The 23,940-nt window shown below is 43.5% G+C and overlaps 2 protein-coding genes and 2 long non-coding RNA genes across 7 annotated transcripts; 2 read left to right on the top strand and 2 right to left on the bottom strand.

Annotated features, from left to right (window-relative positions):
• The first annotated feature begins 7,690 nt into the window (after positions 1-7,690).
• Positions 7,691-10,611, top strand: LOC125527240 (uncharacterized). Its single transcript, XM_048691785.2, has 2 exons — positions 7,691-8,817; positions 10,213-10,611. Exons 1-2 carry the CDS (start codon positions 8,447-8,449, stop codon positions 10,271-10,273), a joined length of 432 nt encoding a protein of 143 aa, XP_048547742.1. The 5' UTR covers positions 7,691-8,446; the 3' UTR covers positions 10,274-10,611.
• Positions 10,612-11,843: 1,232 nt separating this feature from the next.
• On the bottom strand, positions 11,844-16,917 carry LOC125527239 (uncharacterized). The gene is made up of 11 exons (XM_048691783.2): positions 16,672-16,917; positions 15,668-15,987; positions 15,337-15,511; positions 15,093-15,251; positions 14,626-14,722; positions 14,354-14,424; positions 13,682-13,733; positions 13,155-13,203; positions 12,927-13,064; positions 12,356-12,475; positions 11,844-12,266 (listed from the first exon to the last, which is right to left on the bottom strand). Exons 2-11 carry the CDS (start codon positions 15,865-15,867, stop codon positions 12,137-12,139), a joined length of 1,191 nt encoding a protein of 396 aa, XP_048547740.1. The 5' UTR covers positions 15,868-15,987; positions 16,672-16,917; the 3' UTR covers positions 11,844-12,136.
• Positions 16,918-18,854: 1,937 nt separating this feature from the next.
• LOC125510938 (uncharacterized) lies at positions 18,855-22,695 on the top strand. 4 transcript variants are annotated; one of them, XR_007284811.2, is made up of 6 exons: positions 18,856-19,940; positions 20,024-20,200; positions 20,307-21,403; positions 21,605-21,661; positions 21,796-21,926; positions 22,596-22,695. It is a non-coding gene; the product is annotated as an uncharacterized LOC125510938 (long non-coding RNA). The 4 variants fall into 4 exon arrangements; XR_015602815.1 differs by lacking the exon at positions 22,596-22,695 and having other exon boundaries at positions 18,855-19,940; positions 20,307-21,359; positions 21,796-21,874; XR_007284810.2 differs by lacking the exons at positions 21,605-21,661; positions 22,596-22,695 and having other exon boundaries at positions 18,865-19,940; positions 21,701-21,874.
• On the bottom strand, positions 21,878-23,753 carry LOC147973214 (uncharacterized). The gene is made up of 3 exons (XR_015602816.1): positions 22,943-23,753; positions 22,115-22,758; positions 21,878-22,001 (listed from the first exon to the last, which is right to left on the bottom strand). It is a non-coding gene; the product is annotated as an uncharacterized LOC147973214 (long non-coding RNA).
• Positions 23,754-23,940: the final 187 nt, after the last annotated feature.

Below are 23,940 nucleotides of genomic sequence, written 5' to 3'. Positions count from 1 at the left end.
GATGTCTCCTGCCAATCCTGTCAAAGGTAAGGGAGCTTAGATCCCGCATGGAGTCAAACTATGAAAAAATGATACCCTGTAAAAGGAAAAAACAGCTTACTGCATGAGCGTGATGCTGCGTACTGAATCCGCGATCCTCAGTAGCGGATGCGGGGGCCTCGGCGCCCTTGAAAAGCACCTTCCAGGCATCTTCGTACGTCGTGTCGAAGAGCCTGCTCAGAGTTTGGTGCCGCGCCGGGTCGAACTCCCACAGGTTGAAAGCCCGTTGTTGACATGGGAGGATCAGGCGGATGAGCATAACCTGGACTACATTGACAAGTTTGAGCTTCCTGTCCACCAGGGTTTGGATGCATGTTTGGAGTTCGGTCAGCTCTCCTTTTTTACCCCACGGAGGTGAGCCGCGTAGGGGGTCCGGATCGAAACTCGGGGGCTGCGACCCATTCGGGGTCACGTGGCTCGGTGATGTAAAACCACCCCGATTGCCACCCCTTCAGGGTCTCCACAAAGGAGCCCTCGAGCCATAAGACGTTGGGCATCTTCCCCACCATGGCGCCTCCGTACTCCGCCTGGTTTCCGCGCACCACCTTCGGCTTGACATTGAAAGTCTTGAGCCATAGGCCGAAATGGGGGCGGATGTGGAGGAAAGCCTCGCACACGACGATAAACGCCGAGATGTTGAGGACAAAGTTCGGGGCCAGATCATGGAAATCCAGGCCATAGTAGAACATGAGCCCCTGGACAAATGGGTGGAGAGGGAAGCCCAGTCCACAGAGGAAATGGGGGAGGAACACTACCCTCTCATGGGGCCTAGGGGTGGGGATGAGCTGCCCCTTTTCGGGAAGCCGGTACACGATGTCGTTAGATAAGTATCCGGCCTTCCTCAGTTTTTTGATGTGTCCCTCCGTGATGGAGGAGACCATCCACTTGCCTCCCGCTCCGGACATGGCTGGAGAAGGTTGAGGTGGGGAGTGCGGACTTGGGCACTGGAGCTCGAGTGTGCGAGAATGGATAAGCAAGGGAGGAAGAAGGCGTAGGTGAAAAGGTGGATCCTTATCCCCTTATATGGGTGGACGCAACTACGTGTCCCCACCAGCCTGGTAAAACTCGCTTATCTCCAAGCGCCGTAATCAATGGCACGGTTGGGTTACCCACGTCCGTATTGATGAGAATCCCGGAATAAGGGGACACGATCTCTGCTTTAACAAGACGTGCCAAGGAAACCGCCTCGCATGACGCGCTGAGGTGGGATAATAAAACGACTCAGATAAAGGCTTGGCCGTGGTGTGTCACACTACGGAATACGTCAGCAGATTAGATTTGTGTAAATATTATTATCTCTATGGCAATATGTGGAAACTTATTTTGCAGAGATGGACACTATCTTTGTGTTCAAAATCTTCTATGAAGTACTTAGAGGAGGAACCCACCTTGCAATGCCGAAGACAATCTGCGCACCGGACTCGTCGTCATTGAAGCCTGGTTCAGGGGCTACTGAGGGAGTCCTAGATTAGGGGGTGTTCGGATAGCCGGACTATACCTTCAGCCGGACTCCTGGACTATGAAGATACGAGATTGAAGACTTCGTCTCGTGTCCGGAAGGGACTTTCCTTGGCATGGAAGGCAAGCTTGGCGATACAGATATGTAGATCTCCTACCATTGTAACCGACTTTGTGTAACCCTAACCCTCTCCGGTGTCTATATAAACCGGAGGGTTTTAGTCCATAGGACAACATACCCAACAACAATCATGCCATAGGCTAGCTTCTAGGGTTTAGCCTCTCCGATCTCGTGGTAGATCTACTCTTGTACTACCCATATCATCAATATTAATCAAGCAGGACGTAGAGTCTTACCTCCATCGAGAGGGCCCGAACCTGGGTAAAACTTCGTGTCCCTTGCCTCCTGTTACCATCCAGCCTAGACGCACAATTCGGGACCCCCTACCCGAGATCCGTCGGTTTTGACACCGATAGGGTTAATCGGGACAAAGGACACGGGGAGTTTATAATGGTTCGGCCCCTTACGATGAAGGTAAAAGCCTAGTCCAGTTTGTGGTTGGTATTGCTAGGGTTTCGATGAGCAGGGAGCAATTATGCTTTACCCGGCTCTCGATCTGTTCTTTCCTGCCCTAACCCGCTGCTAGGTCGTCCCCTTATATACACGGGTAGACGCCCTACGGCCCTCAGAGTCTCGGTCGGCTTATACAATGTATCCGGCTCGGTGACCTTTTACACATGCCTTACAATACAAGTTTACATATATGACGGTTCATACTCGTGGGCTTTAAGCCGCCTTTGGGTCTGGGCCCTTTACTAAGCCTATCTATGGATCGTCATGTGACCTTGGGCTTCATTGCGATGAATCTTCATAGGGTTGACCCGGCCCCTCCTGGGTGGGTCATACCTAATAGTCGTATCCCCAACATAGACTAAAGGCAACTTGTGCCCAAACCATTACAAGATATGAAATAAACACATGCGACTAAGTCAACTTCTTCCATAGCAACGCCTCCAAGAAAGAATAAATGCCCTTGTGCCATCATCATGTCTGGCCAGAGGCGGCCTAGACAGGGATTTTCATCCTGGTTGTCGAGGTCAGTCAATCAAGACCAGTACAACAACTAGTAGATAACACCTTCAACAAGGCAATGACGCAAGTTCGTCACCACTTCGCCCAACCAATAAAGGTCGGACCAAGAGTTTTCACTCTAAACATGAAGCGGTGTTCTAATCAGCATCTTGATGGAACGTTCGATAGTCACCTCCGCCACTACTACACACCAGGGCCGAAATGCACTAGCAGATTGATGAGATGTCTTCCCACCTTAAACCACCGTCATGGCTGTCAGGTGGACGCCATGTCTCGGCACAGAAGTGGCCGCTGCCACTCCACACCAACGTGAGTCATGCTTCAGCATCCATATCCATCTGAGCCATTGCTCTAGTGCTAGAAGCCGGCAGGGAACCATCAGTTTGCTTGCCCATCAGCGCCGAACTCTTCTGCTAGCGCCTCAAGCCTCCTTGTGCGATGGCCTTAAAGACCATGGAAAAGGGCTCTAGAAAACATGCATTGTGTTCGCATGGTGGCCATCTTCCAGATGGGGGCCACAAATATGAAAGATTGGAGTAAGATTTGGGAGGTGCTTGCTTCTATTAGTCTAAAATCTAAGGGATTTAGTTGCTAATTTCCACGTAAAGACACGAACTTTGGGGTGGGATCGGTGCTTTCAAGATAATGATATTCCATATGTTGTCGCTGCCATTTATGATAACGTTGGTACCTGCAACTTGCTCGTCATAGACAACATTAACCGCCAATATGTATGCAGAGAACATGTCGTTTCTCTCCAATATCCAAGTGATTTAGTTATCTTCTTCACGCTTGTGTAGACGAATCCTAATCACATTGTCAACATTTTTTGGTGTGAAAATTTGTCTCGCAAGGTTCTCATTCTATCAGTGGTAGTCATGGTCAATTAGCTCAGAATTCTAGCAAATCCGGGATCTAGGAGGGTTGTTGGTGATCTTCGGTTATTTCTTGAGATCCAATTGTCCCTCCAGATGAAAACTTCTTGACCATTTTAAATCCGCCAAATGCTTCCTTTCATGATGAGATCCAGTCCATGCATAATTCCTTGCCATCTGAGGATGCATTTTTTTATTAAAGGTCGTCTCTGTTAGCTCTGCATTTGGATAATACTTTGCTTTCAAAATATTTGCACACAAGTTGTCCGAGTATGTGATCAAGCAACATACCCTTTTGGATCTTTGAAGCCCATCCCTCCTTGACCTTTGCGGCGGGTGAGGTTTCCCAACTTTTCAAATGCAGATGTTACCGGTCCGCTTCATCCCATACTATAAATTCCGTATAGTTTGTTTGAGATCTTCACACAGGTTTGTGGAGAATTTAAAAGCACTCATGGCATAGCAGGGGATCGCTTGAGCCACAAACTTTATGAGAACTTCTTGGGCCACACTCGACAAGTACTTCTCTAACTAGTCGATTAGTCTCTTCCCCATTCTATCCTTAATTTATTGGAAATTACGTTCTTCATGCGACTTCCGAGACTGCGAGGCCCAAGTATTTCTCCTCGAAACCTAAGACAGGCCATGCTCATAATATTAGCTATATGTTGTGTGTCAATATCTAAGCACTTGTGACCGAATCTGAAAGAGCATTTTGAGGGGCTAAGAAGCTGAGAAATAGCTTTATCATATTTGTTGACTATCGTCTTAGTCTTGTTAGTTTACTTGGCACTTTATTTGAAAACAAAAGATTGCATCTGACTAAAAGGAGGTGCGAGACACCCGAGCTTTGACGACAGACCTTTAGCTCATGCAGCTAGCCAAAATCAACATTTCTCAATAAAAAATGAGATAAAAGCATGGTAACCAACTAATCATGCTTGTCCACGACAACAGTGAGCCCAAGCAGACAATGGGTTCATCATCACGAAAATGGAGTCTAGGACACGTTGGCTCGATATGGCCAGAGTAACAACTCAAAGGCCAACTAATGTTGTGGAGGTGAAGGCGAGAGAGAAGATGTAGGTGCGAAGAGTTTAGTGTTGGAAAACCCAGGAGAAGATACATGGTAATTAGGTGGAGAAAGAGAAGGAGCGAATCGTAGGAGGCGAGGGGGTTAGACTCATTTAGTGAAGTTACTTTTTTAACATTGATTTTACCTTTTTACAAAAGAAGTTTAAAATAATAATTCAAGTGCATACGTGGGGAGTGGCTTCTACGCAATGAAACAATGGATATCCTGATACACAAAACATTTGACATCTGCCATGTGTCGTACCATGTATCCTTTGTTGCTGGACCTAGCCCCGTCCTTTGATCCTCTTTTGTTCCTCCACTGACGCCATCGTAGCATCTAGTGACCTCACACCTCTCTCTTATCTACATTACTCTCTACTATGTCTACTATCGTGATTCTTGTTGCCTCTGACCACAAAAGAAAGAGCACTAAGTGGTGGCTCATGTAAGTTATTGTCGTAGGTGGCAGTGGTCAACACTAACGGTGTTGGGATGGTGCCACTATCGTGACATTAACCTTTTTTCCATTGTGCCTCCATCAAAGCATGATACCAAGCCACTTCAGGGATGCCTTTAGTCGCTTCCTTGTATGTTTTCCAAAGCTTGCGGAAAAGAAGAAAATAGAAACATGAAGAATGGGGAAGTCTAGTCAAGCTCGAGAGAGAAACATGACCATCTTGTGTCATCATGTGAACATGTGGAGCATGAGGGGAGGGGAGGTTGTTCCTCGCCAATGTGTAAAGGCTAATCGTCTTTTCTTCTTCCATAATATCAAACATAAAATGAAGAGATTCAGCGTTTCATGAGATGCACGTGAAGTGGGCCCCGATGAACCTTTTCCGATCTTCATAGATGTCGTGGTTTCAATATCCATAGCCACCGCGTCATGAAACATGCGGGTGGTTCTAGGCGACCGGTTGCAAGGTGTGACCCCCTAATTGAAAAAAAAACACTCGCGAGATTTCAAACATAATCTAAAGAGATTCGATGTTTCATGAGATGCGCATGGAGCGGCCTAGTGAACCTTTTTCCGATCTTCATAGATGTCGTGATCTTCAATATTCACAGCCATCGTGCCATGAAACACGCACATGATTCTAGGCGGCCGGTTGCAAGGTGTAACTCCCTAATTGGATTTTTTTTCACTCATGAGATTTCAAACATAATCTAAAGATATTCGGTGTTTCATGAGATGCACGTGAAGTGGGCCCCAATGAACCTTTTCAGATCTTCATAGATGTCGTGGTCTCAATATACATAGCCACCACGTCATGAAACACGCGGATGGTTCTAGGCGACTGGTTGCAAGGTGTAACCTCCTAATTGGATTTTTTTTCACTCTCAAACATAATCTAAAGAGATTTTGTGTTTCAAGAGATGCGAGTGGAGCGGGCCCCCGTGAACATTTTTTCGATCTTCACCCCCCCCCCCTCCCCCTCCCGAAGATTTCAAAATCTAAAGAGATTTGGTGTTGCATGAGATGCACGTGGTAGGGCCCTAATGGACCGTTTAGATCTCTAATCTTCACATCTACCATATGATCCTTCGATCTTCGTAGTTGCACGCCGCGAAACACCCGAGGGGCTCCAGGCCAACGGTCGCAAATGTGTAACCCCTATTTTGAAATTTCCGAAATTCAAAACATAATAACCTGCTGAGTCCCGGTGTTTCACAGATGTGCGGGGCGCGCCGATGGGGTTTCGGGCCATCCGACTCCCGTGATATATGAAAAAAAAACCCGAGCAAATAAAAGGTTTCAAAATTTCAAACAATTTTGGAAAGAAAGAAGACGCACGCTATTGTTTTTGACAGTAATCTTTACCCACTAATAAAGCGGCTATCGCTTTTGGTCGTACGTCATTAAAATTACCTTCAAAGTTGATAAAAATTACCCACCAATGCCACCCGTGAGTGGTAAAACGATTCAATTTTTCGGACCAAAAATCGCCGCCTGCTTCGCTATTTTAAAAGCACGCGACGAGTTTAATATAGAGAACGACGGACAGCATGGTGGTTGGCGGACCGCTACTCTTTCGACGAGATCTGTGTTCGATCCCCAGCTTCCACAATTTTCATTTTTCTTTTCTCATTCTGTTTTTTTCTTTTTTCTTCTTTAAATTAATTCGGGATTTAAATATTCTAAAGTTGCATCTTTTTAAAAAAAAGTATGAGCAATCATAAAAGATATGTGAATTCAACAATATTTAGAAAATCATAGAAAAATTGCAGATTCAAAAAATGTTGGTGGTTTTGCAAAACTGTTTGCAAAATTAAAAAAAAATCACAATTTGGAAAAAATGGCCGGGAAATAAAATCATGTTTATGATTTTGAAAAAATGACCACGTATTCAAAACATATTCGGGAATCTGAAAAGAAATATCCATGACATTTTAGAAAATGTTAACAAAAATAAAATAAAATATTTGTTTTTTATAATTTGTTCCCCATTTTTTGTAAAAAAGTTCATCGACTCAAAAAATGTTTGTTGAGTCAAAAAAAGTTAATGAATTCCAAACCGGTTCATACAGTTAATTCTTTTTGTACACAAAACTAATGTTCATGATTGTTTTTTGAAAAATTCAAAAATAAAAAAAAATGTTTGTTGATTCCAAAAACTGTTCACTGATACCAAAGTATTTTATGTCTAGGATTTGATTAGTTTTTCCAAACTCTTTATATGTCATGGCGTTGGGAGTAGTTCGTGGTCAATGAGATTTGTTTTTAAAGTTTTAAACATTCCCTTGCGCAACATAATGACAAGTGTGGCATGCACTGGCAAACTCATAGCCTTGGGATTTACCACGTCGAATGCATTGTAATCACGTGGACATCGCGACCATCATCAGCTAGGGTGAGAAAAAAATAGAAACATTGGTGAGCCACTATGTTAAATAGAGTATGCTCATATATCAGGATACTGAGTCATATTTATTTGGTTAGCCATAATTTTTTTGTCCCTCGTTGCAACGCACGGCCATATTTGCTAGTGATCATCGAATACACTGTTGAAAACGAAATGACAACTGCGTGGCTGTCATCATAAAGAAGATACTCTAAAATAAAACCCGGCGAGAAGAGAACCCGTCTTCCTGGGACAGCGACTCCAGTGTGGTGGCCATAGATTATCCCTCTCCCGGAGAGAAAAGGCAGGCGCCACCATAAATCCCCCGTCTCCACACACCAGTCCGGTAATCTATCATTGGCTCCAGCCGATTCACGCACACTCGCCGCCGTGCCGAATTCCCTTCTTTTATCCACGTAGATGCCGCAATTATCTCCCTCTCATGCGCTTGCTGCCTCGCAAGTTGGATGCATTTGATTTGATCCCCCCGTCCCTGTGTGTGCCTGTGGGGTAGCAAGAAGAAGTAGAAGTAGAAGTAGAAGAAGAGAGGAAGAGGCTGCCGCTGCCACCATCTTTATCGGCTGGCTGGATTCCTCATCTTCTCCCTTCCTTTCCTTTCCTTTTCCTTGGGGCTTCTCCGAGAGAGACCCACCTCGCGCCCTCCCTCCCTCCTCTGTCTGGCTGGTCCCCGCTCCCGGGGAGCAACCCTTTTAGTGCAAGATTCAATCTGCTCCTGCTCCGCTCCTGCTCGCCCTGCCGCTCCCTTGCTCCTCCTCGCCCCGCAGATTCGCCGCCCTCCTCCTCTTCTCCTCGCGCCGCGCGGCGGTTCTTGATCCGGTCCGGTCCTGCCGCGTGCCGCTGGGCGCCGCTGCTCCGGCTCCGGGTCCGGCCAAAGGTTGCTGCTTGCGGGGTCCGTGGCGGCGGGCGGGTGGCTGCGTTCCGGCGGCGGCGGCGGCTCGATCTGCGCCGGGGCTCAGATTTGATCGGCGTGGCGCGCTCCTGGAGCCCGGGGTTCCGATTCGGCCGCGCTCCCGGTGTGCTGCCCCAATTCCCCGACTTTGATGAGGCTCTCGCACTGTGAGACCTACTGCGCCTCCCCCCTCTGCTACATCCCCTGCCTCCCCAAATCCAAAGATGCACCACCAGCCGCCGACGCCGTCTCCGCGCCGCCCTGCCCGGTCGAGGACAAGCCGCCCCAGGTCCAGAAGATTGAGGTCGTCGCGCCGGCGGCGGCGGCGGCCGACAAGGATGAAGACGGCAAGGACCACAAGGAGCACGAGGACGGCGAGAAGACGGCGGCGGTGCCACTACCCAAGAGCAACCTCAAGAAGGCCAACTGCGGCGACGACGGCGTGTGCGCCCCCAAGGGCAATGTGAAGTGGCTTGATTTGCTGGGGAAGGATCTCACCGAGGTCAAGGAGTTCGAGCCAAGGTATACACACCACACCACCATCTTCCTCCATGAACTTTTCCAACTGAATTGGCTTGTCTTGCTGCTGTTGCCCATTCACCAGGATGAATTATTGTCTTGTGACGTGTATGCAATTAACTAGGCGAATGTTTTGCATGCTCCGATTTTAGTAACCCAAGGTGTGCACCAAAGACCCGATCCTCCCGGGATATTTAATCATATTGCGCGTTGTGCGAGCGTTGACATGCGCGAATGAAGCCATTCCCCGGTGCCAGATGCTTTCCTTAATCTATCTACAATGATGTCTCACATTGCATTGTTTTGTTCTTCCTAGAAATCTGCTTCTTGATACGGGGAGGGTACAGGTCGGTCACCCAGTATTGTACTACAACTTGGAACGACTCGGTCATAATATTTACTTCGGGCACGTATAGATAGATAGGTCTTACTGCCCCGGCAGCCCGAGAGACATCCTTCTGATGCACTGCATTTCTATATGCTTGGTTTTGGTGGGGAGTAGATGACAGGATCAACTTTATACATGTGTTGGACTTGGTATTTAAACGAGTCTTGTTTATTCCGAAAATTTAGCTATGACTTCTGAAATGTTGTCAGCTAGTTATGTAGATTGTGTTGGCATCAGTAACCTTCTAGATTCTAAATTCCACCATCTAAACTTTAGCAAAGTGGCCTCAGGGCATGCTTTCCACCTGTGTATAATAGCGTAACTTGTATGGTCAATAATTTTGGAGCTAATCTACCACTAGATTATCCTCCTTTTTAATATAATTATATTGTCGGAGTCTCTCCCCTACAGTTTTCTGATCAAAAAGTAGTTCTGGGGCTATATCTACTCGACCATATTCATGATATTGATTTTTCGAGCCACATGATTTCAGTAGTCTTTTTCCGTTTAAAGAGGATTGAAATGACAGCAGCTCTCCACAGAAACTTGTAGTGCAGCATTGTCCTAGTCTCACAGACTCCTTGTCAACAGTGGTTTACCAACCAAACTGTAAAATCACTGGTCATCACTACTACTACTACTACTACTTAGCAACAAGAAAATTCCTCATTGCCTCGTTATTTCGCTATCACCTTTTTGCCAAGTGACAACTTTTGTTACAGTTTAATTCTAATAAAAAATGCTTCATGGAACTATATCATGATGATTCACAATTGAGTGGCATGTTCCTATTTCACCGGTCTTATCTTGAAGCAAGCAATAAAACAACAAAGCAAACCTCCTTTTGTGCTCCTTTATCGCGATCGACGGGCCTTGGCGTGTACGGAAATGAATTCTTGAGCGACTTTACCTTGTAGAGATATTATGCTTGTTCTCATTGCTGGCTGATTGTTGACTTACTTGACTGCTTTTTAAACTCACAGTGTGTTTCTCTCCTATGATGATTTCAGCGAATCCGGAGACTCAATGGACGACGAAGGCATCTCGACGTGCGTGTGCGTCATCCAATGAACCCAAGAAGGAAGGCTCATGTACATTTCTGTGAAAATTAAGGGGCGCCCAGCATTCGTTGCGTGTACCAGTTTCATCGGTGCACGCCGCCATAGCTGCTTCGTAGATGTAGTAGAGGGGTGGGTGGGGGTTTTCTGCTGTTTTTATGAGTCTCAGATCCGTCGTGGGTGCGTGTTTTTCGGTGTGGGGTGGAGCTTTGTCCTGCTGGAGTCGATACAGTACGTTTGACGCTCCTCTCGGTCGGGTGGTGTTGTAGTTCAGGGTTGAGACTTGAGGGTATTGCTTCTGTAAAGTTCCCAATACAAAAGATGATATTCATCAGAGTCGGAAGACATAGAGATGATGCTGTGCTGTGCTGTGCTGCTGGTTACTTGGAAGAAGAGAACAAAGGTGCACATGCTTATATGTGCTGGGAACATGGGGATGTAGTGACCTTTTGCACATGGGTGTGCCCACTCCATTGTGCAAAAAAAAAGAAGGTTCTAAAAGAATACTATGCACATTCTGGAAAAAAAAATGATACTCCCTCCGATCCATATTACTTGTTTCAGATTTGCCTAGATACAGATGTACTCCCTCCGTTTCAAATTACTATTACTTGTTTCAGATTTGCCTAGATACAGATGTACTCCCTCTGTTTCAAATTACTCGTGATACATCAATACCCGCGACAAGTAATTCGGAATGGAGGGAGTATCTAAATGTGTCTAGGTACATCCGTATCTACAAATATATGAATCAGAGGGAGTATAAATTTTTTGATAAAAGGAGTCGGCGGCAAAATTGGAAGGAGGGTATGTTTGGTTTGTGTCAAAAACCGACCTTGACAATTTAAAAGTTCCATTTTGTATGGGAAGGAGGGTTACGTTTGGTTTATAGCCAAAATCAAGAAAATTTTGGCCATGCCAACCTTGCTCTCTCTCATTTATTTTTCCTGCAGACATTGGCCGAATGACAGAAAAGCAGAACCTTATCCAGAGTTTAGGCCAGCCGAATATTTGGTGGTGCGAACTTTGGCTCAAAGCAAAAGTACCCACGCCCACTCACGCCACCATATCAGGCCAGGTACAAGAGCAACCACCCAGCACTGAAACAAAACTTATTACTCATATTACAGCGGGGGGAAACACTAAAACTGCCAGCCGCGCCGTTCGCAAATGCCATCCCTAAGAAAAGGTCTTCTATCCTGGAAACATGATCTATTCCTAGTTTTCCATAAAGCTCCAAAAGTAGCCACAGCGCCTACCCACCATAACTAAATTCTCTGTCTCTACCAGAAAAGGCAACAAGGCCAACAAGATTTGCAGGCATAGAGTAGATCCCCCCGGCGAAACACGTGTTACGCCGAAGGAGAGGTGAAGAACAAATATGCCCTAGGCTCTAGCGCCCCCATGCCCTTTCCACCGACACACTTGTTACAATCCACACATATTTTGCCAATAGAAAGGCAAAGAACAAATGCTCTAGACTCTAGAGCCTCATGCTCTCCCCCACAAAACTCAGAGATCATCCCCTTTCCAGCCCAAGCCCATCCTTTTCAAATTATCATTAGGAAAACCAACAGAAAACCTAACCACAAGCCAACAGAAAACCTTAACCTTTAAAAGTAAATGCAGTTATCACAAATGCTTAATCCTGAGACTGATCGAGTATGCATACAGTGAACTAACAACTGTTAAAACCCCAGAACTGGTGAGTGTCCACTTAACCCTGTCAGGTTCCTCTGACAAGCCAACCGGACGACAAACTGTCTTCAGGTTCTAACACATTGTCCAAAGTCCCCACCTTCAAAAAACCTCCCGATAACGCCACACGTGGAGAGTTCTTCTTATCACAACTGGACAAATCTTGCATGGACAAGATCTACATCGCAGCAGCAGCAATCTGGGAGCGCCTGTTCTCAACAAACTGCTTCCAGAAGATGTCGAACTCTCCGGCCTTGATCGCCTCCCGTATCGACCGGAAGAACCGGAGATAGTGATGCGTGTTATGTCTGCAAAAAATTGGTAAAAGCAGATGTCATTCACTCGATAAGTCTTGTTGCTCTGCGGAAATGCATGACTGGGTTTCGACTTGGCTTACATCTCCAGTAGAATCTGAGCCAGCATCTCGTGGACATTGATCAGATGATTGAGGTAAGCACGGGTGTGATTCTGGCACGTGAAGCAGGTACAGCCATCGACTATCCGTGACGTGTCTTTCCTGAAGGAATGTACCCCAAATTCTGAGTCACTTTACAAGGATCAACAGATTTTACATTCAGACATAAAGTTTATTCAACATCTGTGAAGCACTGAGAATTGTAATTGGGATCAATACCCCTGCTTTTTTTAACTTCAGGGCACATCAATAGTAGTTTGCATACTTCATTGCATTTTATAAAGAAGATACTACGTACACATTTATATTTACATGTGTAGTAGGAGAAACCAGTGGTTTTCTGAACCTTGTCTGAGCTTCTACTTTTCAAGTGAAATTCAACTAACTAGTAAACTCACATATATCTTTTGAAACATATTGTAGGCTACAGTAGTCATTAGTCAACATCGATGAACAAAAATTCAAATAGAATTTCAATAAGCAAGTGAAGACACACAAAATATAATTAAATAGCCATAGCATGCTGTGCTATTTCAGCACAACAGGTACCTACCGATATGTTGTTGCACGCAGGTTAATCTTTGCAGAATCTCCAGCACTACTGTCGAATACACCATTCTGCATCTCTCTTTCAACCACGTCAACGGGGAAGATCAGTGCAAAACCACCCATAGTAAGTTGGTAAATGTACCTGTCATTTCAGAAGTATGAAAAAAAAGCATTTGATCATCAACAAGCTAATGGAACTATAAATGCTACAGGACAAGATGAATTTGCATACGTGGAGTCGAAAAGGTCGATGCCAGAAGCTACACCCTCCAAGACCTCCTCTGGAAGACATACAAAGTACTGAAACTGTCAAACTTGTTACAGACGAAACAATGCAACAATAATGTTCCAATACAAACAAAACTCAGAAAGGGCTAGGAGAAGCTTAACATATTGGAAAACAAACATGAGTCAATATACTAAAATTCTAAAAACAACCATTACTTACTAACATGCTGTGCATAATACAACTAACGTTATAAGATAAGATTATATACATTAGTGTAACTTCACCAGCTCTAGTCTCTAGATTATGAATTGTGATGATGTCATGATAATAAGACAAATGTACTAACTCACTATGGGTGAGACCAAAAATAAAGCAAAACTTTCAGGCATGACCCAGATGAGCAGAGAAGACAACAAAACAACTAATGATCTCTCGATGAGAGCCATAGGAATTAACTTAAATAATTAAACACATCAAAGATGTATCATAAGCCGACTGAAGAAAGGAAAGAAAGGATGCATCACAGGCACCTGGAAGCCCAAGCCTAGAGACAATACGAGGTTTCCCCAATGGCAAACAATCCTGAAACAGAAACAAAATGGCTAAAACAGCATGAACACAAGACAGTACACTTCTCAACAAATTTAAAGAATACTTCTGGGAGTATGAAAAACAGCTTCAGCTTGTAACCACAACCAAAGGCTATAACAGCTTGGTCAGCCCAAGCCTAGACCAAATTCTTGCTTGAAGTTTTCATGGTGCTATAGCATTATAACAAAATACAGGTTGATGTAACTGTCCCCACATGTATAGTATAAATTCAACGCTACCTTAAAAGAAATCGGAACTCATAAAATAGCCTGATGCTCTAACATGCAACATCAACAGGTTGTCTGACTTACTTCAGCAGGGTCAATCAAAGAATATTTAGCATGAAACAAACATTATTAGACTAGAAGTCAGCCAAGCAACTTATGCTGACAGATTTCAAATGCATTATTAGTTATTTGAATATGCTCGTCTTCAGTTTTGCAGGTTTTCGTTTGAAACATGTTTTTTAACAAGTGGAATTAATTTTACACTTGAGAAATTAGCAAATGCAGGAGAGGTAAGCGGGCAGCAACTTTGCACAAATTACATAAGGGCATTATATTATCATCTTTGCAGTAATATTTATAGAAGATAAAGAACATGATTCTCACTGTTACTGCATTGAGTAAACTGCAACGTTCTTCCACACTCTCTCCAAGGCCAAACCCTCCAATCCAAAAGCCTGTATCCAATGTTGCCACAAAGATCAGTAGAAGCAGCATGCGTTGGGCTTTTTAAAGTAAATAGGCATCAAACCGTTTTCTGAATTAATAATGTAAAATTTTTGAGCAAAAGGTTAGGCTTCATCCTCATCTAAGGGAATGAGTAAATAAGCAATAAACTACTAAAGGTTAGCAGTAGGAGTTGATAAATAGAACTATACCTGATACATTCCTCTTCGATACTTCAGTGGCACACAGTTTTCGTTGTTCTATACTAGACCCCCCAACAACTACACCTAAAGAGTTTCTCCCAGAAGCCTGAAATCATGAGGAACATAAAATAAAATAAATAAAAGCTGTATAAGACCAAAAGAAATATTTCCATCCATATATAGAAAAAAGCAACACATGGGTCCTAACACGGTATTACAAGAGAAAATTGCATCTAATTTCGCATTTTCCTGTTATGAATCTTGCAACAGAGGCAACTAGTAGTGCAGTCAAGTGTCTCATGGGCTTACTGAGCTTGAAAAATTATTTGTAAGTGTCAGTTAGGCATCCATTTATTTTTAACTGTGCTCTAAAGAATTCAAAAGGAATTTGCAAATCTTCCAATATAGCAAAAGAAACATATAAGCAAAATTCTGGAGAAAAAAAAAGTTCAGGTGGAAAAACCTTAACATCATACCGCATCCAAAGCAATACATGCGTCAAGCCAGCGTAGTGTTCGCTCAACAGATGTTTTGTTCCGTTTCTCATTAACCCAGGCTGGAACCTCATCTGCCAAGCTTGCCCACAAATTAGGTTGCAAGCAGGAAATCAACTCCATATAGTCTGATGGTTTGACCTAAAATGTTTTAGGAAAATGAATTCAGATGCACGTATCAAAATATGTATTCTTGAAAGTTGAAGAAAGGATTACATCCACCGACCAGTTTACGACCCGCAGGTGTTTCAAAAGATGCACCAAATTTATTGGTCGCGTCACTTGATGGTAAACACTCGGTAGACTCACCAGCCGCGGCTACGAGGATATGATCAGGCAGACCCAGCATACGATGCAAACCACCAATATTAGATATGGTTTTTGATGGAGGAACCTCTATACTGGTGAAACCAAAAAGAAACTCATTTAGTCAAATATACTCAGAAGAAAGGGAGCCATCCTATCCCAGGAGAGAGGTTTTAGCTCTTTGATGGTATTTTGTCAAACAGAATACATGGCCAGCACAGAAAAGAAACAAAGGGGGGTGGGGGGCTTACAAGTGGGTTGGGCAGACATTGAGGAGGAGGGAGTCTGGAAGGGGGAGGGAGGAAAGCAGGTCAGGAGACATAAACGCCGGCAGCCCCTTGCGTGTGGACAAAAGCAGCGCTGGCGTCTCAACACCGCTGCTTCCAATCTGGAGCAACCCCGCGCGAGCCTTTGCTCCACTAGCGCACACTTTTGTCACCGCAAACCGCATCCTGACCTTCACTTCACTACACAACCTGCAGTATATTGCCCTGGTAGGTGCAAACCAGAACGTGCACTGTTATCCTTGATCTGTGCTACTCTTCTGAATTTGCTGACGACGACAATGGATCTGCACATGTAAAATTCGGCACTTAGTACAAAACACTGCCATCAGTCTGGTCAGTATAACAAAGTGACAGTAACGAAGGCGCGCATTCCTTCCAAACGAAAAGGAGATGTCGTGACTTATCACGGTTTATTTAGACACGCCCCTTAATCAAACAGACAACTTTTCGCGTTACAAAATCTGTTCCAAACAGCCAACAAAAGATGCCAAGTTTGCTCCTACGCGCAGCATGATGTCCTCCGGAGAATTTGCTAGTTATAGGCTTAATTAAGGCCAAGGGCCTGCAAGGAAGCATGTTGTACAAGAGAGACTTTCAAAACACAAATTACACACTAAGCTTCCCATCATTTGCTTGGTCGAAACTCGTTCTGGCAGACATATGGTTTACGCGATGTTCGCAGCTAAAACTGATAACCAATTGGCCATTTATTTAGCTTATTATTAAACTGCGGTTGCAGGCATGCTCAGATACAGATACAGATACAGGGGCAGCCTTAACGTTGGGGAATGGGGGGTTAGTTAAACCCAGACCTGCTGTAAAATAAACTTGTATGGTTCTACCAGTACTGCGCGGAAGCAGGCGAATCCGCGAGAGACCAGGTAATAATCGAAATAGATTGGTTAAAGCAGAGCAGATAACAGGAAGAAGAAGTCTGGGAAGAATCCAAGAGGGCTAGGGTTCGTCACCAGCAGAGCAAACGAATGCAGGCAGGTCCGGAAGAATCTCCGCTCCTCGCCGGTCTGGGGGGGAACCGAGGAATAGGAGGAGGACTCCGGGAGAAGAATCGCTTCGAGGTGGCGCGCCGTCCGGAGTGCGCCGCCGCGAGCCAGGGGAAGAGGAAGAAACACAAGGCTGAGGGTGAGGTGCTGTTTTTTCTGGTTTTACCCAAAAAAAACGTGCACGCGGGAGCTCCAGGGCCGACGGGTGGAATTGGATGGATTGGGGAGTGCTTTGCCAGAAATTGGCACCCAACAACTGCACAAATTGGGTAGGCCGAGTTGATTTTCCATAGTTTTATTTTAGGACGAGGATTGGATTAGGTAGGTTTTTCACCCGGCAAAAAAAAAAAGGATTCGGTAGGTTTTTATCCTTGCCAATAGTGGCGTTCGCGAAAGCATCAACGTTGGCAGCTACGGGCCTTGCCAAAATTCAAATCCCAATTCCAAATAAGCATTCCCAATTCAAAGCAAACGTATATAGAGAAAGAAAAAAAAGACAAATCCAACATGAATAACGCCAGAAAGGATAAAGCGAAAATGATACTATTCGTATCTTAGTTTTTTCTCCACTTGTATTCCAAATTCGATTCAAAATTTCTAGGGATTATAGACCCATATCTTGTGAACACTACAAAAAGGCATACTTTTTTATTCAATTCTCATTTTTGCAATGGTACCTTGTCAAGTGTGTATCATACCCCTCACAAGGTAGTAGGAATTGTTGCTTCATCGACATAGTTTGAGAAAGAGAAGACGGGAGTACAAAAGAACAAACCAAGAGACTAATGCTCAAGATCATGCTTGGCACCACTCTCATCGTCATCGCCCCCCCCCCCCTTCTCTCCCCCCCCCCCCCCCCCCTAAAGATAGGTCGGCGTGCGGAACGCCAATCCACAAGATCAGAGCTGTCGGTCAGTGGGACAAAAGCTCCAGATGCCTCCGTGTAGTCAATCAAATTAGTTATGGCATTCACATTGAGTTGAGGTTTGAACCATATGACTTCCATTCCGTACGATGTCATCTCATTGTTGATATGTTACCGCCAAAAGGACACATAAATTGAATATATGACAACCAAAGCATGACTCTAAGTTTTTACCTATGATTTCTTCCGCGCAAAAAGCCAAATAGATCTCCATATACAAGAGAAACCAGAGGGAGCTACCAATGATGTCGGTGGGTGGGATTTCTGCATCCGCCTCTTCTTCTCCCGATGTGATCTAAATGCGCAGCCGCATTTGTGCTACGGCTTACTCCCGGGCGCCAATATGTCTTGCTTATAGCAAGACGTAGGGAAGTATTGGGGAACGCCAGATGGGCCGGCCCAAGTGCACACAAAGGCCACAACCTTGTTTTTTCATGTTTTTTCCTTTTTACTTTTCTTTATACTTCCAAATAAATATATTACAAAAAACACATTTTATTTTTTGACAAAAATGTTAACAAAGCATTTGAAAATTTTTAAATGTGTATAAATAAAATTTTCTCATGTATACAGAAAAGTATACAAAAAATATAAATTGTGTGGGAAGAATTTTAATTTTTTTACTCCAGCACTTTAAAAAATGTTAAAATAGTAGTATTTTAAAAGTTTTAATCATGCATTTGAAAAATGTTCAATGTGTACAGAAAAAATGTTGACCGTGTATTAAAAAAAGTTAAAGTTCTATTTCAAAAAGTTTAACAAGCATTTTAAATATCTTAAATTTGTATATAAAAAATGTTTACCGTGTATTCCTAAACTTTTATTTAAAAGACTTTTAATCAAGCATTTGAAAAATATTAAATGTGCATAGAGAAAATATTGAAAATGAATTAATAAGCTGTTAATCTTGTATTTGAAAAATGTTAATCAAGCATTTAAAAAACGTTAAATGTGTATAGAAAAAAATATTGATCTTATATTTGAAAAATGTATTAGAAAAATACCAAAAATGTGTAGAAAAAACAGTGAAAAAAGAAAAATGATGAAAACGAGAAAGAAACAACAAAACCAAAGGAAAAAGAAAAAACACACAAAAAACAGGGAAAATACAAAAGCCTGAGAAAACCACGAAGAAACGAAAAAACCTGTAAGAAATGTGAAAAAAATGAAGAAAAACGATGAAGAAAATGGAAAAACAGAAAACCATCTATATCTATACTTATATTATTATTAAAAGAGCAAACATGAATTCCCCTAAAACCACACCACAAAGTGTACACAGAAGTACCAGAGACGTTTGATCGATCCCACTAATTTACATCCAACGTTCTATATTACATCAAGCATCTACCGCACAAATCAACGATCTGGATTAAATGTTCTGCCAGGGCAGACTACCCTGCCCACGTCCTGCAGCCCCCCTCCCACGATCTACCTCAGGCAAACAAGCCGCCACACAACAAGCCGCTAAACGCATCTGAGCCCCCATTCATCACGTTCACCTCACCTGCCCGGACTGCGCCCCCGCCTCCCTCCCCACCGCCGTGCTCCCTTTGCCTTCGGATCGCTCCCCTCTGTGGTTGTACGCCGCCCGCCGCCCGCGCAACCTTCCTTCACCCCGCTCGACGTCGTCTTGCCCGTCCGCCTCTCCTATGGCGCACGGCACCTGCCGCCGGACCCGCCCTTCCACCATCTCCTGTGTCGCCGGCAGAACCTCACTTCGTGCTGCTCGCCATCGGATTGGCCCGCCCTTGCGCCTCTCCTACGACGCCAGCCTCCAGCTCCGCCCTCCTCCATCTCCTATGGTGCACGCCGCCCGCCGCCGGCCCCGCCCTTTGGCATCTCCTATGGCGCGCGGCGCCCGTCCGTCGGCCTCTCTTGTGGCTAACGGCTGTTGCTGCTCGATGTCTCGAACAACGCTACAGAGTGGCCCTGCCACGCCTTCATCGTATACCTCATCGGTAAATTTCTTCCAGTTTTTTCTGTTTGATTTGATATACTGTGCTCCAAATTCTAAATTTTGAAGGCTATGGATGGAATTCCCCTTTCATTTCATATATTGCAATGTAGCATTTTAGTTCAAAGTTCGGAAACTGGATTCTGTCTATAGTTATTCTCATGTCCCTCATGACTCTCTGCATGTGTACTTCTTCTCATGTTAAACTAATGTGTGATACAAGGTCTTTGCATTTTCAATGATCCATCCCTTGAGCCATATGATCTGTCAGATGATGACACTAATTTACAGAAGAATTTCACACATCTAAGTGATCTTGCAGCTGCACTGCGAAAATATGACCATCGTGATGGTGTAAGTTTCCAGTTAGTGCTTTGAATACCTACCAGACAAAACTACTGGATGATCCTGAGCTTTCTTTCTTTTGTCTTCACAAGGTTGAAAGCGCTCTTAGTTCTGCTGAAAAGCTTGTGAGAGCATCACCTGATGAGCTGTGCCACTGCTCGGGTGATCTTGTTCAAGCACGTGTACATGTTCCTTGTTCTCGTGTCAAGGTGGAAGGCGAGGAAGATTCTGCTGAAGAAAACCGACAGAAGGCATTAGTCGCCTTGCTGGTAACCAGCCCATTTGAATCATTTTCACCTTGCATTTTCTTCAGGGATTTGGTCCATGTGCATTTTCACATAATTTGTAACAAACTAATTCATACATTCGTTGCAGATGAATAACCAACCAGGCGCAGATCCATTTCAGTCTTGAGCATGCCCCATTTACGGACCTAACGAGCACTGGTAATAATCAACATCATCCCGGGAAAAACGAAATCTGACATTTTATTCTGAATTTATCTAACACTATGGGAATACGGTAAATGATAACAGTCAGAAATCTGACATTATGAAAAAAACTAGACCATTAGGGAGAAAAGCCCCTGCTGTTTTCTATCTAATAAAGAAGGAGATGTCAGACCCGTGTAAGAACCGAGGTTCGAACCCGCACCGTCTAGGAGGCAGCACTGCACTCTGACCATTGAGCTGAGAGCTCATCTACCGAAAAATCTGACATTAAACCGGTAGGTCCCGACATCAATTGCCGGGTGTGTTCTATATGAAAGCTTGGGATTTACCCTGCTAATGTGCCAACTTTGGTTTTAGTTCAGGAAGAAGAAGGTTGTGCACAAGATGGCGTTGAGTGTAACTGGCTTGAGGCTTTTCTTAATTCCTTGGTTCTTTCTACCAAAAGTACTTGTATTAGGACGTTTTCTACACATTTGGGATAGATTATCAAGAAAATTTGTCTAAAGTTTGATCAAATTCATTTAGATTCAGTTTAATTATAGGGCTGTTCATTTTTTACATTGATTTTATCATGTTATAAACTTGTCATACCATATAGTTCTTAAAACTGCATATGTTTTCCTACTGCAGGTGCCACTTGTTGTCACAATTGCAAAGAGACGGTGCATGTATGCATATTTTAACTCTCATGAGTACTTGTAGAAGGAGAATTGTACAATGCTGGAAGATGTTATTTGCATATGCAAAGTGGGATCATATCTTTTGAATGATTCCGTTAGAATGAGGTCACTCCTTGACTAACTCGAACTTGAATCATTTGCTTTTTTTTTATCATGGTTGGAGATGTGGTGTAGCATGAGCAGAAGCTAATGGACGTGTCAGCGAGCCCCGAGGGAGATGCCCCCTGCAACATGAAGAACACCATCTGGACAAAGGGGAGGTACACAGATGGCCAAGGATGAAAGGAGGCGTGCAGGTCTGCGTTTCACAGTTATCTCTTTCAGCACCAGCGATTAAATGGTATGTAGCCGGTTAGGCGTGCTTGCCTGAAATGTGCTTTGTTAGTTCTAGAGCCATGCTAGCTTTGTATGTTGTTCTTGCAGCCTCAACGAGCTAATTCTATTTAAAGCTAATGTTGTTCAATCCTTCTAATTTTGACTATGTGTTCTATCCTTTTAATTAGTGTTATTCAGATTTTTTCTTTTTTCTGTTGCCATTCAGATACAAATGTTATGAGATTTCAGGAATTTTGTCATATCTCCCAATCGCCTTAATTTTGTAAGTTGTGTTCTAATTCAATTTTGATTTTATTTTCAGAAATGCCTACTTTAAAGCTGTGTGAATCCATTATTTTCCTTTGAGTTTGCTATTGAGGTGACTTGGAAACCTTTTCTTTAACTTGGTGGATGTAGTTGTAGTGATGGAGACTTGCCTGAATGTTGCTTTCCTGGGCGTGAAGTGCCTTGAATTATCATAAATTCTGTATAAATGTACGTACCTGTCTGCACCTGATGGTGATCTGCCAAAGTTTTGTACTTTCGAGGTAAATTTGTTACATGGGAAGATTCCTCAATGGCAATAATATACCATGATAGTGATAATTGATATGCATCCTACGCTGAACAAGAGCAAGACAGAAAAGAATAAAATATTCTCTTCAAAGTAATTATGGATTGTTTTCAGTGATTTTCAATTCCAAGTAATAAAGAATATAAGGTTACAATTCATCACCTGAAAAACAGATCTTTGTAGTCATAGTAATGTCTTCTCCAATTGACCATACCCTTAAGAATTTGATGAAAATGGATATATCATCAAGAGCCTTGCAAGCAAATTTATCTACAACAGGAAACACACAGTGATGACATATCAGATATTCCCAATCACTATATGAAATGTTTAATGTTCACTTCCCCTTGTAACGTTAGCTTATCTAGCAAATTTCTGTTATTCTATACATCTGATTGGTAAGTTTCAAATAGTACATGAACGAGATATCCTGCTATAATTAGAGTAGGGATCGACACTAATTAAACCTCTTGACACGCTCATTTGAAAGCAAGTATATTTATGCAGCAACGCCTTATTACTCCTACAGAAGATACCATTACTGCTGCTCATAGGAAGAGATATTACACCATCAGTTGAGTTTAGCTAAATCTGCAGCTTTCGTTACAATGCATGAATCTTATTTATCTTGCTTCAACTGAAGGAAAAAAGAGAGGATGAAGTAGCCGTCTTCCAGTCATCTGGCAAGCAACAGTCCAGTGCATATTGCATTGCAGACCTTGTTAGCAAGCATCATCGAGTGCCATTGTATCTTGAATAACACAATTGTACAGGGATCTTGAATAGAACATCAAACAGAGGCACACCTAATTGAAATTACATTGGCACATTAGTACACGGTAAACTGCACAGTATGAATTAAAATTTAATTGCAAAGGATAATCCAGAGAGTTGACACGAAGTAATGTCTAAGGACTAAGATCAAATCAGAATTAATCCTGATGGTCAATACAGAAATGAGAATTCATTTCACAAAAATATTGCTCATACCAGTGGAGGCATCGAACTGTGCCCATATGTTTTTGCGCACCCACGCCCCGCTCCTTGTTGTCTTGTTGCGGGCCTCCGCGCTGGGTCGCCTATGAGCATGCCGAGCTCGAGCCCATCCTTGGGCACTTCGGCCAACGGATTCGAAGGACGGAGAAGAGCACAGGCGTGGAAGTGTCGCGCCTCCGACAGAGCCTAACGCTAGGATGCTCGCGAGCATGCCAGGCTCAGGGACCTCCTCGGCCACTTGGGCGACCGGATTCGTCGAAAAGGCGGGGAAGAGCAGGGGTTGCGAACCTCTGGTTGGCGGTGGGGAGAGGGAGCTGGCGACCAAGGAAGAATGGGGAACGATGGGGAGAAATGTCAGGGGCGGTGGGATTTTTTTTATTTTTTTACGTGAAGCGGTGGGAAGGTAGGTGACGGTCTGAGGGGCCTAACTGAGGAGCCGGCTCCCTGTCCATTGATATGGGCCAGAAAATTACCAAAAGTCCAATCAATCCAGCCCAGCCGTTCGTCTGATGCCGAGCGCTCGGCTGAGTTTTTTTACCGGCTAATTAGCAATTGCGTTCTTGAATCGGAAACCAAGCTAGCTGCTAGGTAGGCCACGAATGAATCATATCCAAAATTGAAGTATTTGTAAAGGTGTAGTTAGATTTCAGTTGACTTTGACTAAGTTGAGTGATATTAGCATGTTTATTTTTTTTTAAAATCACCTTTTTTATTTGGATTTATGTTTTCTAAATTTAATACATGAATATATTTGTCATTTTTTCAATTGCGACTCAATTAATTATTTTTATCTTTCTAAAAACAATCCAATATTTTATAATCCCTCTAAAAATACATGAAGACGGAGGAGGATCCCAAAGATAAATACTCCTATTACTTCTGTACATTAATATAAAACATTTTTCAGTTTAGTTTACAGAGGGCGTAGTACATAATGTTGTTTAGTTGTTGTTTTTTAAAAAATATGTAAAAAATTATAATAAATTTATGTG

This window comes from Triticum urartu, chromosome 5A (assembly GCF_056163025.1).
Source record: "Triticum urartu cultivar PI428250 chromosome 5A, HENAU_Tu73, whole genome shotgun sequence".
Classification (NCBI taxonomy): domain Eukaryota; kingdom Viridiplantae; phylum Streptophyta; class Magnoliopsida; order Poales; family Poaceae; genus Triticum; species Triticum urartu.
Note: the sequence above shows the minus strand (reverse complement) of the source record. Positions and strands in the feature narration are given on the sequence as shown.